Source organism: Neofelis nebulosa, chromosome 8 (genome assembly GCF_028018385.1).
Source record: "Neofelis nebulosa isolate mNeoNeb1 chromosome 8, mNeoNeb1.pri, whole genome shotgun sequence".
Lineage (NCBI taxonomy): Eukaryota > Metazoa > Chordata > Mammalia > Carnivora > Felidae > Neofelis > Neofelis nebulosa.
Window position 1 is genome coordinate 7,547,044 of NC_080789.1, and position 13,323 is coordinate 7,560,366.

Genomic DNA, 13,323 nt, shown 5'->3' on the forward strand with positions numbered 1-13,323 from the left:
CGCCCCGCAGTCACAAAGTAGCCGAGTGCGGGGGCCCGAGCGCGCGGGCCTGGCGCACCCCATCCAGGGCCAGGAAGCCCAGCTAGGTCTTGCAGCCTAAGGGACCGTCGAGTTGGGGACCCCGGCGCCCCTAACATGGGCAGGCTCCAAGCCCCGCCGGCGGGAGCTCTTAATAGAAGAAATGTGTCTCTCTCTAGTGCGCCGTACAAGGGTCACCGGCCGGGAGAAAGCAAACGGGAGGATACCCACAAGGGCCGAGCCCCGCCCGGGGCGGGCCGGGGACGTGCTCGCGCGCCTGCGCGGGGCCGGTGTTGGCCTTCTCCGGTCGCGAGGTAATTGGGGGCCAGAGGCGGCAAGTGGAAGGTTAACGTGGCGCTAGGCTCCCTCGCCTCCCCTGCCTCCTGCTCAGTGTGCCTTGGCCCCGGTTTCCCCTTCGCCCTCCCTTCGACATTAGCATCCCCCGACGAGGCCCGAGGCGCTGGGAAGACTCGAGCCAGCCCGAATGTAGGAGCGAAACGTTTCCAAAGCTCGCGCCGTCCGGTCAAAGGACAGTAACTGGGACGGTGCGAGAGCCGTGGGGGGTGGTCGGACGGTTAGACGCCCAGACCCGGAGGGACACGCCAAGGTGCCCTGGAGTAACGGGTCGGGCGACCGTCAGCGCCTGGGCAGGTGTAGGGCCCAAGCCACGGAAGTTGGGGGGAGAGAGTTACCCCTCCCCGCGACATCCATTCATCCAACACGTCTGAAGTGAACAACTTGGTTCCAGTTCAGGCCCCTGCCCTCCCGGAGCTCGGTGTCTACCTGGGGAGAAACACTGTACCCAATAAGCACACTTTCAAAGTGATCTGGGGCATGAAGAAAATAACTGGCACGGCGCTGTGATGGGGAGGGGAAGCGGAAGCGTTACAGGCCTGCCAAAGGCAGCTTTGCTGGCGTCTGGGCTGGGATCTGAGTGAGAAGAGGCCAGCCACGGGACGGCGGGCGAAAGGGGGTCGCGGAGCACCCCCGGGTGGCACACGGGGCTTCGGGCCGCCCTGCGCGAGGGGTTAGGCCTCCCGGCGTGCTGAGAAGTAGTCCCGGCTCGGCGCCCGGCCCCGCCCCTGCAGGGCGGAGGGACGCATCACGCAGGGGTGGGGAAGCCGGATCCATGCGCAGGGTTGCTAAGGGTGAAACTTTTCATTGACTTTGCTCACTTCGGGCCGGGGCGCGGGAAGGTGCGGGTCGTTGCCGGAGAGAAGCGAGTGGCTCGGGCGACGCGGGGCCAGAAGGGCAGGACCGCCCGCTGGCCAGAGCCCGGACCGTCCTCCGCCCTGCGACACGAGCCGCCCTTCGGTCCGACATCCCCGCGCCGTCGCCGCCGGCCGGCCCGCCCGCCTTCCGTCCCCCCTTGGCCGAGCCTGACCTCCAAAAAGCTGAAAGAATTATTATTGAGAATCATAGCCCCAAACTCCCTTACTTGCTCCCAACCTTCAACGAAGAAAAAGACCCATCAGCCTCCGGCCCGGCGGTGCCCGGGAAGGAAGAAAGAACGACCACCGTACCGCGCCCCGGACTGCCCTGGAAGGGAGAAGCCACCCTGAACCGCCCCGCCGCCGCGGAGACCCGAGTGAGTGCGTGGGGGGCGTGCGGGCGGGGGAACCCTCGAGACGCCTTCCTTCACCTCGGTCCCACTCCGCTCTTCGCTTTGCTGGACGCTGCACGTTGCTGTCGCGCCCCCACCCTGACGACTGGCCAACATTTTCCTTTCTCCTTCCACCTCCCCTATATAACCCTCCCCTCCCCCCGTTTCGCCCGGTGCTCCTCTCTTCTCTAGGTTCGGAGTGTGGCCCCCTCCTGGGTGGGGTGCATTTCCTCCCCTCTCCGCCTCCCTCAGTTCTTCATATCGTAGAGACGCGGTAGATTTTTCCTTGATCTCCCCCCCCCCAAACATAACTTCCGCCACCATTAAATGAATCAGGAAAGAAGGGGACCCAGGCCTTGTTTTTCTGCTTCTTGTCCAGTGTGTGGGGAAGGGGGTGGTCATAATTAATAGGGTTTATTTCTGGGCCTGTGGAGCCGAGAGGTGGAAGGTGAACATCCCCTTTTGGCCCGGTCAGTGGTGACTGTCTCCTGGCCGCTGAACCAGAATTCACCATTTTGGCCTGAGCTCTTTATTCTCTTTAGTGTTTTAAGGGAAAACTGTGCAGGGAGGGGGTAAGTACCTTTACAGCAATACCAAGTGAGTGGATTCTGATTGATCCTGGTGAGGGACCTGGGAGGAAGAGCTCTACTTTTAAGCTCCTTCCCCTCGTGTCCAGAGGATGGACTGTGCCCTTGAACAGAGAGGTAGGGGGAGGAGAGGCAGCTGGCAGGGCTTTTCCCACCCCGCAGAAGAACCAGAACCCTACAAAGTAGGCTTCAGGTTGGACCAGCGAAGGGGTTCTTGGGTGCCTGCTCAGTATCTTAACCTTTCTTTTTCTCCTTCCTGTCCACCCGACCCTGGGAGTGAGTCCCTCATCTTTGATTTTCCAGCAGAAAAGCGCTCCTATTGCTTTCTTGGGCGCCTGCCCCATCCCCCTCTTAAGCAGTGGGAGAAAGAAGCTTGTGTGGGAGGGAGGATTAGGGAGGTTTAACACTGTTGGGGAGCTTTGCCGAGGATCTGGTAAGTCTGGTCATAGAGCAGGCCTTGCAATGGGAGGGGACTCACAAACAATTTCAAGTATTAGAATATGTTGTTCAAGTGTCAGATGTACGGTTTTTCCTTTCCTGCCCAGGAACCTTTTCCCATTTCCCTAGCTGGGTCTAGTTACTCTGAGTTGGATTAAAAGAGGGGTGAGGCTTGGGCCCTGCTGGCTTGGGGCCTTTTGATTGTCGGCCCGGCTCCTCCCCGCAGCTTAACTGGGAATTTCTTTGGCTGAGAGGACGGGAGAACTAGGTTTAGTTCCTGCCTTCCCTGGCTCTGGGGGTCCTGGAGCTGAGCCCGCTGGGCATTAAGTGAAAAGGCTTTTTTTTTTTTTCTTTTTTCTTTTTGAATTCACTGTCCCTACAGCAACTCCAGAAGGAGACCACCCAGCCCAAGGAATACAGATTAAGTGGCAGTGTTGGGTGAGGCGCCGGGGGGGCGGGGGAGGGGGGCGGGGGAGGGGGAGGGGAGGGGTGACCTTTATCTGTCCCACCCACCGCCTTCACCCAGAAAAAAACTCACTAGGAGATCTTTAATTCAACAGTCATGAGAGGCAGTGAAGAAAAAGAGGAAGGGGTGGGGAGAATTCAGCCTTACTTGAGGCCAAGACGCGAATACATACAGTGGGGTGGTACAATACGAGGAGTAGGCCTTATGGGTAGAATTTATATAAAATGTATTAGGCGGTGGGCGGGGTGGGGGGGGCGTCCGCCACAGCGCGCATGTGCATCGGAAACTTTTCCTCGGTTCTCGGGACCTCGGCCAGCTCCCCTTACCGGGCATGCGTGATTAGCTGGCCGAACCTTCGCAAAGCGCGCAGGGAAGTGTAGTGTCCACAGAAAGTAGGTCACTTGCTCCAACGTGAGTATGAGGTTTCTGAGGACTACAATTCCCAGAGTACAGAGCGCGCCTTCCTGCCGGCCTACGTTGGAGTTACAGTGAAATCTTCCTGGCTTCGGAGTAATGGAGTGCCCCAGAAAGGGCCTTCTTAGTCTGAAGAGTTGGGCTTGCACAGTCCATGTTTGAGGGGCATGGTGGAGACTCTGGCTGGGGTGTTGCGGTCAGTCAGCCCAAGTCCTGGAAGCCCTTCAACCATACCCGCCGGTCCTGTCATTGCGGGGTGGGGCCGGGCGGTCCCACTGAGCCGGCTCTCCTGGGCATCCGGTTTGTGGCACCTGCTGGCCTTGTCAAAACTGAGGGCCCCTCCTCCCTGACTCCTCTCTCCAGACTCTTTTCAGACTCTTTTGAATCTGATAGCGCTTCAGTTGTAGGACTATTCCGATGTTAGGGCTTGAGGTGCCTGGATTTTTTTTTTTTTTTAAATGTTTATTGATTTTTGAGAGACAGAGAGAGACAGACTGCAAGCCAGGGAGGGGCAGAGAGAGAGAGAGAGAGGGAGACACAGAATCTGAAGCAGGCTCCGGGCTCTGAGCTGTCAGAGCAGAGCCCAACTCGAGACTCTAACCCAAGAACCCTGAGATCATGACCTAAGCCCAAGTTGGACACTTAACAGACTGAGCCACCCAGGTGCCCAAGGTGCCTGGATATTTTTATAGGTTCTCGTGGTTTAGGGACCTGAGGATTTCCGTCACCATTATCCCTCCTTTTCCTCTTTAAAACGTAGCTGCTTTCATTCATAAAAATCCTCCATAGCATATTTGTCGTAAGTTCTTTCTGGAATCACCATTACCACATCACTGACTGCAGCAGCCGCCTTTCTTACCTCATTTTTGTCCTTAAGCACTCTTTAAGACACAAATCAGCACAAGGGATCTGAACCAGAGATTAATTTTGCTGTTGGAAATAAAAAGTGAAGGAGAATAAGATTCTAACTGAATTTGGACAGAATTTACTCTCACGTTTTCAACTTTCTAATATATTAACAAAAGATAGATTTTGCTATTGTTAAATACTTAGCACTGGATTGGGGGGGGGGTGTTTGCTTGGGTTTGTTTTTACTTTTACTTTTTGCCACCTTTCTGGCCTTTTGCACGTGAGTGAGGGTTGGAGGAGATCTTCGAGTCCTTCCTTGCCTCGTAAATCTACTTGTTCCTTGTGTCGAAGAGTAGTTATTGCCAAGCTTTCTAATCTTACCACATTTTTATGAATATTTTATATATAAGCTCTAGAATTTGCCCACAGCCTTAAAAAAAAAATGTACAAACTCATCTGATTGGTCATTCTTATCTTTAGTTAAAGACAAGACAGCATCAGTGCTTTAATCCTCTGTTCCATAAGCTTCTTGAAGTCAAAATTAGAGCCTGAGCTGATAGAGCAGAAAATCTCATTCTGGTTGTCCAGCATTTTTGAAAGGTTCCACCCCACAGCCATCTGGCCTGGCCTGTTCTCCAATTAAAGAGGCAAAGACGGCATTATGTACTTCCTTATTTGTGTAGCAGCATCACGGAGGTATAAATTGGTGTGCAGCTTTAGTTGCTTATGCTGCAGAAAATGGTTAGCTAGGCAGGGCTGATGACAGTGGTTCTATTGTATTTTGGGGTGGGAGGCTTATTTCCCAATGACTTTGGCCTGCATTTAAAATGCTCCCATTGGGGCGCCTGGGTGGCTCAGTCGGTTAAGCGTCCGACTTCGGCTCAGGTCACGATCTTGCGGTCTGTGAGTTCGAGCCCCACGTCGGGCTCTGGGCTGATGGCTCGGAGCCTGGAGCCTGCTTCCGATTCTGTGTCTCCCTCTCTCTCTGACCCTCCCCCGTTCATGCTCTGTCTCTCTCTGTCTCAAAAATAAATAAACTTTAAAAAAAAAAAAATTTTTAAAATGCTCCCATTTTGGGGCACCTGGGTGGCTCAGTTGGTTAAGCGTCTGACTTCGGCTCAGGTCATGATTTCACGGTTCCTGAGTTTGAGCCCCACGTCAGGAGCTGTCAGCACATGCTCATGCTGTCTCTCTCTCCCCCCAAGATAAATAAACAATAAAATTGGTTTTCTTAATGTTTACTTATTTTTGAGAGAGAGACAGAGCGTGAGAGGCGGAGGGGCAGAGCTAGAAGGAGTCACAGAATCCAAAGCAGGCTCCAGGCTCTGAGCTGTCAGCACAGAGCCCAACGCGGGGCTCAAACTCACAGGCTGTGAGATCATGACCTGAGCTAAAGTTGGACGCTTAACTGACTGAGCCACCCAGGCACCCCCACCCCCACTTTTTTTTTTTTTTTTTTTAGTTTATTTTTGAGAGAGAGAGAGAGAGAGAGAGAGCAAGCACTAGGAGGGGAGGGGCAGAGAGAAAGAAGGAGAGAGAGACACACAATCTGAAGCAGGCTCCAGGCTCCAAGCTGTCAGCACAGAGTCCGACATGGGGCTTGAACCCACAAGTGGTGAGATCATGACCTGAGCCGAAGTTGGACAGTTAACTAACTGACTGAGCCACCCAAGCACCCCCCAAAAATTTTTTTTAATGCTCCCATTTGGGGCGCCTGGGTGGCTCAGTCAGTTAAGTGTCAACTCTTGATTTTGGCTTAGGTCATGATCTCATGGTTCATGAGTTGAAACCCCACGTCAGGCTCTGCACTGTCAGCAAAGGGATTCTCTCTCTGTCCCCTCTTTCTGCCCCTCCCCTGCTCGTGCTCTCTCTCTCTCTCTCTCTTTCTCTCTCAAAATAAATAAATAAACTTAATACATAAATAAAAATATTTTTAAAAGTAAAACAAAATGGTCTCATTGTGAAGATGAACTTTTTTTTTTTTTTAATTTTTTTTTTCAACGTTTTTTATTTATTTTTGGGACAGAGAGAGACAGACAGAGCATGAACGGGGGAGGGGCAGAGAGAGAGGGAGACACAGAATCGGAAACAGACTCCAGGCTCCGAGCCATCAGCCCAGAGCTCGACGCGGGGCTCGAACTCACGGACCGCGAGATCGTGACCTGGCTGAAGTCGGACGCTTAACCGACTGCACCACCCAGGCGCCCCTGTGAAGATGAACTTTTAAGAGGAAGTTAACTTGGAAGTTACATATGCAGTAAAGTTTGAGGAGGCCTAGAGAGGTGTAGGAGGCCCCTTGGTCTGGTATACCAAGAGGCCATGTGGTGCTTTGGGAGAAGAGTCACGTCATATTTAAGTCTGTTTTACTTTTAAAAACACTTTGAAAACATTGTCTTTAACTCCAGGCCTATTCTTGGGAACCAGTGCCAACTTTCTTCACACCTTTGTAATCTCCTCCATGCAGGACACCTCTGGTGGCTGCTATGGCCCTTATAGACTTCCATTCCTGGAGGCTAGCCTTGCATCTGGTGATGAACCCAATCCTTATCAACAGAAAACCCTCTACCATTACCATTTTTTTTTTCCTTTTTTAACCTAGAAGGACTCTGTTGACTTGGCATGTGACCCTCTGCTCAGACCTGAAATGAGGGTGGGATAGACTCGTAGCCAGTGTTCTGTGATGCTCCAGATTGATCCAGTGCTGCTTCTCTGATACTCACCCCAGAGAGCTTTTGCCTGAGGATCCAGTCCTAACAATACCCCTAGGAGCCATGGCCCCATTCCTGAGAATTACAAGGAAGTAAGTCGGAGCAGGTGTTCGGAAAACTTAAGATCCTCAAATGAAGAATTAGCAACTGATTATTCTATGCTGGACCCAGAAGGGATTTATATTTATTTATTTACTTAAAAAAATTTTTTAAGAGAGACTCTGTTAATTTTTTTAAATGTTTACTATTGAGAGAGAGCATGAGTGAGGGAGGGGCAGAGAGAGAAGGGGACAGAGGATCCGAAGCAGGCTCGCACTGACAGCAGTGAGCCTGACGCGGGGGTCAAACTCACGAACCGTGAGATCATGAACTGAGCCGAAGTTGGACACTCTACTGAGCCATGCAGGTGCCCCTATTTACTTACTATTTTAAGTAGGCTCCAAGCTGCACATGGAGCCCAAAGTGGGGCTCAAACTCATGACCCTGATATCAAGACCTGAGCTGAGATCAAGAGTGAGACACTTAATTAGCTGAGCCACCAGTCACCACCAGAAGGGATTTTAATCAAAATCTAGCCCCACATCTATCACAGGGCAGAGATGCCCTTGATGGATCATGGATTAGTCTTGTCTCTGTGCTGAGCTCAGCAGCACATTCTCACCCAGAGGCTTGGCTAGAAACATGTTCTGGCCCTGCTGAACCTCGAAGGTGGTCCTTTTCAGTTTTCTCATGGCATGACCCTGGAGCTGCCCTTGTGGAGAAAGTGGGACTGGGATCACTGGCTCTCGGGACTTTACAGATCATCTTCCTGAGACACGAGGCTGGCCCAGACCTCAGAAATAAACCTTTTTGACCTCTGTGGGAGCTGGCTGTGAGAGAATCCCAAAATAACAATCTGAGTGTTTATCTTGGGCTGTCTCCTCTCCGGGGATCTCCAAACACTTGATAAATCCAATCCGATGCCAAGGACAGGTGGTCAGACAGTCCCCAGGAGACTGAGTGATGATGGGTCCCCAGCTGGAGACTGCAGGGTGATGGAAAATTTCTTCTCTTTGCTGCCCTCATCACCTGCACTCCAGCCAGAAGTGTAGAGATTCCCTCAGGCCACACCAGTGCTGTTCTTAAGGATTTTTTGGCCCGCAGGGCTTTGCTTCCCTCTCATTTCCTCTGCTTCCCTGGGACAGCCCCCTCGTCAGCGTTCCCTTGTTGGTCCACACCTCTGGTTAATGCAGGTCTTGACTTCTTCCTAGGGATCATGTTCTCGTCTCCATTCTTGAAGACGGCCTACACGGAAATGCACCCTTTGGTTACGCTGTGGCGTTCTTACATCAGTTCTGCAAACCCAGAGTGAGCCAGAGAGCGTACATACTCAGGGAGCCCAGGATGACAAATTGGATGTGACTGGAGTCCAAGCCCCCACTGAAAAGTTGGCAGTGCTGCTTCCTGTTCAGTGATCTGTATCCCTTTCCATTTAAGGAGAAAAACTAAGGATTTTACACTTATATCTTGGCCTGTGACAGTTTGGGAGCACGACTTCACCAAGATGTTACAGAGATACATTAGCAAGAGCCTTCTCTTCTCCAGCTGAATTAGGGGCTCCTTTTTTTTTTTTTTTAATAGCAGTTGTATAGTGTACCTGGCTTCTCAAAATAGTGGAAGCCACAGCCCTCCTTTAAAATTACTTGAATTCCTTTAGAATTTCTTTAGAATTACTTGCAAAACAGTAGCTCATTTTATCAAGTCTTTACTAGATATCAGGTTCGGCATAAGACAGTTGACATCTTTGAGCTAACTTCACCTCCACGATGACCTTATGTTACTGATGAAACTAAGGCTGAGAAAAAAAGTGGCTCGCTCTCAGTCACACAATTAAGCTGGTCACTGGTGGAGCAGAAAATGGGACCCTGAGTATATGTGGCCCGAAGCTGGTGCTTTTATGCCTTTTGCCATTGAACCCCCTACCCTCTGGGCTTTCTGCATAATCTACTCATGATGCCCTTTGTTCTCATTTCTCAGAGCTCTCTGGAGCCCAAGGCTGCCTATCTTACGTCACCTGCCACTGCCCTTGGTTTGCACTCTTGCCGTGAGCTGACTCGCCACCTAGGAAAGCAAGGACCATGCAGCTGGAGATCAAAGTGGCCCTGAACTTTATCATCTCCTACTTGTATAATAAGCTGCCCCGGCGCCGGGCAGACCTGTTTGGGGAGGAGCTTGAGCGGCTCTTGAAAAAGAAATATGAAGGCCACTGGTACCCTGACAAGCCACTGAAGGGCTCGGGCTTCCGCTGTGTTCACATCGGGGAGATCGTGGACCCTGTGGTGGAGCTGGCCGCCAAACGGAGCGGCCTGGCAGTGGAGGATGTGCGGGCCAATGTGCCTGAAGAGCTGAGCGTCTGGATCGACCCTTTTGAGGTGTCCTACCAGATCGGTGAGAAGGGGGCAGTGAAAGTGCTGTACCTGGATGACAGCGAGGGCTGTGTTGCACCAGAGCTGGACAAGGAGTTCAAGAGCAGTTTCAACCCCGATGCCCAGGTCTTCGTGCCCATCGGCAGCCAGGACAGCTCCCTTTCCAACTCCCCGTCACCATCCTTCGGCCAGTCACCCAGCCCCACTTTCATCCCCCGCTCCGCCCAGCCCATCACCTTCACCACTGCCTCCTTCGCTGCCACCAAGTTTGGCTCCACCAAGATGAAGAAGGGGGGTGCGGCAGCAAATGGCGGGGGCATGGCCGGCGGCGGGGCAAGTGGCCAGCAGCCTCCCCAGCAGCAGCCCCGCATGGCCCGCTCTCCCACCAACAACCTGCTGAAGCACAAGAGCCTCTCTTTGTCTCTGCGCTCGCTGAACTTCATTGCGGCCAACCCGGCCCCTCAGTCCCAGCTCTCCCCCAATGCCAAGGAGTTCGTGTACAACGGGGGCTCTCCCAGCCTCTTCTTTGACGGGGCCGATGGCGGGGGCAGTGGGGCCGGCACGTGCAACAGCAGCGGCTTCGACGTGGCCCAGGTATTCGGAGGCGGCGCCAACAGCCTCTTCCTGGAGAAGACCCCCTTCGTGGAAGGCCTCAGCTACAACCTGAGCACCATGCAGTACCCCAGCCAGCCCTTCCAGCCGGTTGTGCTGGCCAACTGACCGCCCACCCGCCACGGGGCCAGGAGCGCCCAAGACCACAGAAAAGAGAAAGGAAAAGAAAGGCCAAAAAAAGAGGAAAAGAAAAATACACAAAAAGATTTCCAGTCTTCGCACTCTGGCTTCTAGAAAAAAGATCCGGTCCAGGCATGGAGTGGGAGGGGGCTCCTGAAGCACCGAATCTGTTTAACTCAACCCCCTGCTGCTTTCCTGCCTGCCTCTGATTTATTTGATTGGTTTGGGTTTTATATTTTTTCTTTTTTCTTTCTTTCTTTCTTTTTTTTTTTTTACATGTAGTTTTCTATATAACATCTTCAATTAGTGGCTTCCTGTGCTAAGAATGGTCCAGATGTGAATTGCTGCTCCCTGCTCCCTCCCTCCCTCCCTCCCTCACACTGTTGAGGATCTCCTGTCCTCTCTCACAGGGAAGGAAGAGCCGGAAGAGGCGCAGCTGGGGCCTGACCCTGCCCAGAGCAGGGAGAGGCTGCCTTGTGTCACTGCCTCTATCAGCCAGCTATCCTTTTACTCAAAGCCATCCAACCTCAGAGGGCCTTCTTGGGCCCTGCCACCCAAATAGGTCTGACCCCAGCACCCACCCCCCCTGCCTCTCAGGCCTGAGACACGGGGAGCTGCTGACTGGCGACTTGACACCCTCCCACTGGAGCTGATGTCTGTGACTCCAGGTAGCACTCTGTCTGGTGGAACTGCTTTCATCTCTGTCCTGTGTTCCCACGCCACCATCCCCACCTGGCTCGGACTATCATCGTGGCCCTGGAGACCCATCCGCTGACACATGTGGCTCTTCATGCAGCCCCTTGTTCCCGGGGCCTGAGGTTGTGGGTAACGAGGGGGGGCAGGTGCGGGTGTGTGTGTGCGCACGTGCGTGTGTGTGGTTTGCTGTCCTGTTTTAAAGGATTCCAAGCCATGTGAACCCCCCCCCCGCCCCGCCCCCGACATGATTCCAGGTTGCAGCAAGTGCTTATTTATGTAGGAGGTTGGGGAATGGGCCGGGCGGGTGGTCAGTTCTTTTGTAGGGTGGGTCATGTGGTGGGGTGAGACTGCGGCTGAGCCTAAGACACTCCCAGGGGAAAATACTGCAGAAGGAACTGGTTTCCAGACTGCGGAGGGATCTGCACTTTTGTTTTTGACCAAAAAAAAAAGAAAGAAAGAAAAAAAAGGGTTAGCTGTGAGGGGCTGAGGGAATACCAGCCCCTGATGCCTAAGAGAAGTCCCTGGACTCAGATCCTCCTATTTGGTGACCTTAACCCAGGGTGGGAGCCGCTCACCTGAGCACCCTGGAGGGGGGGGGGTGGGAGTTTGGGTCAGTGCCTACAGTGGGCAGTCCTGAGCCTTCAATTGAGACTAATTAGTCTTTTGGTTGTAGATGTTATTTTAGTATGTTTCTGCCCCTGCCTGCATGAGAACTTCTTGGTACCTCTTGGCATCCCCTCTTACTGGCTGACCCGGTCCCACTTGGCCTTGATGCCGTGAGGAGTGGTTTCCCAGGCAGGCCAGGTTGGACAGGCATTTGAGTATGGCAGGCGGTGTGTGTGGATTATAAGAGAGCACCAGCTCCTGCCTCTGCCAGAAGAGGAGATGTTTCTCCCACCCAACCCTAGTGAACCAGCTTTCACGCGGTGATGCTTTGGCTGGTGGGCCACATGGCGGCAGGGCCCCCGTCACCAAAAAGTACCAAAGCCCTTGGCACCCCACCCCACCCCCTCAGTGACCCCCCCCCCCCCCCAAGTGGGCAACCGCTGTGGCAGTGGGTCCGGCCCAGACACTGCCAGCCTCCCCTCCCTGCAGTGGGCACCAGCTCTACCTCCCCCAGCGGGGCAATGCCCTGGCTCCTCGGCTCGGTATCCTCTGTCCCCTATGCTTCTCAGGGGCCAGCCCCATCCGGGCCACCCTCTCCCTAGCCCTCAGCTCCCGCGCAAGTGACAGGCCCAGGCAGATCGCTGCTCTCTGGGAAAGGTTGGATGCTGCCTTATTTATGCCCTCTTCCAGCCCCCCTTTCCCTCACTCACGTGCACAGGTACCTACCACCCCCCAGTCAGCTTGTTTCTCACCACATCTAGGGAGAGGGGGAGACCGACCCCTTAGTGTCTTTTGAAATACGAAGAAAAATGTTTGTTCAGGAGCATGGCTCCAGTGCTGGACTCTTGGGCCCGGTTCAGTCTGTCTCGTCTCAGATCTAGGCATTTTTGCTTCAATTTTATTTTTTTTAAGGAAACAAAAACAAAACTCTGCACTAATTTACCTGGTTTCGTAGGAAAACTTTTTTTTTTTATTTTTTACATTTTTGGTGTCCGTTTGTATTGAATAATTTGCTACATTTGTAAAATGTAAGAGGTATATATAATATATGTATATTTCTAACGTAAAAAACGTAATTTTTTTCTTTTCAAGATTTTTTCTTAAGAGGAGAGAAACGATATTTTTTCAGGAAAAACAAACTTTAAAATAAAAAAAGAGGAGAATTAAACCTATTTCTCCCCTTTCCCCATCCTCTCTCTGTCCCTCTTTCCCAGGAATAAATCAAAAGGTGGATCGTCTTGTAAAGAATGTAAACTCTTAGTCCAGAATGATGTATTTTTCTCGATGCAGTGAGCTATAGATTCTCTAGTTTGACCCCTAGGGATGGGAAGGAGGGCATTGAGGCAACGTGGAGAGGAGCTTGGGGGAGCAGGGTAATGAACTTGTTTTCTTTAGTGAAGGAGGAATACAATCAAGCGTTTTGTATTCAGAATGTTGTGCAATATTTTGGAATGGGACATTGGTGTGTTTAGAGATTTAGTTTAAAAACAAAACAAAAAGATTGATCAAATCTGTACAGTTTATATTGTTCCAGATTTTTTTAAGTTTGTATTAAAAGCATGATATATAATAGCCTTCTGCTTGCTCCTGGCTTGTTTTATTTGGGGGCCCCTCTTAGGATGGAGAACGTGGGAGCAACCCAGCCCCTGTTGGCTTCAAGAGACCGTTGGTCCTCCTGACCTGACCCCTTAGGAGGGCCCACGTGCCACACGCCCCTTTTGACCACCTGTCCCATCAACCCAGGATGTGGAGTCCCCACTTCCAAGGGTTCTTTTCCACTGGAAGTAGGCTCCCCGAGGTT

General features: G+C 52.4%; 1 protein-coding gene across 3 annotated transcripts; it reads left to right on the plus strand.

The window, feature by feature from the left end:
- Positions 1-43: 43 nt before the first annotated feature.
- TOB2 (transducer of ERBB2, 2) lies at positions 44-13,096 on the plus strand. 3 transcript variants are annotated; one of them, XM_058741188.1, is made up of 3 exons: positions 1,060-1,606; positions 3,029-3,084; positions 9,100-13,096. In XM_058741188.1, the coding sequence occupies exon 3, from the start codon at positions 9,201-9,203 to the stop codon at positions 10,206-10,208; it is 1,008 nt and encodes a 335-aa protein (XP_058597171.1). In that variant the 5' UTR covers positions 1,060-1,606; positions 3,029-3,084; positions 9,100-9,200; the 3' UTR covers positions 10,209-13,096. The 3 variants fall into 3 exon arrangements, with proteins under 3 accessions (XP_058597172.1, XP_058597171.1, XP_058597169.1); XM_058741189.1 differs by lacking the exons at positions 1,060-1,606; positions 3,029-3,084 and adding an exon at positions 44-332; XM_058741186.1 differs by lacking the exon at positions 3,029-3,084 and having other exon boundaries at positions 1,065-1,606.
- The last annotated feature ends 227 nt before the right edge of the window (positions 13,097-13,323 follow it).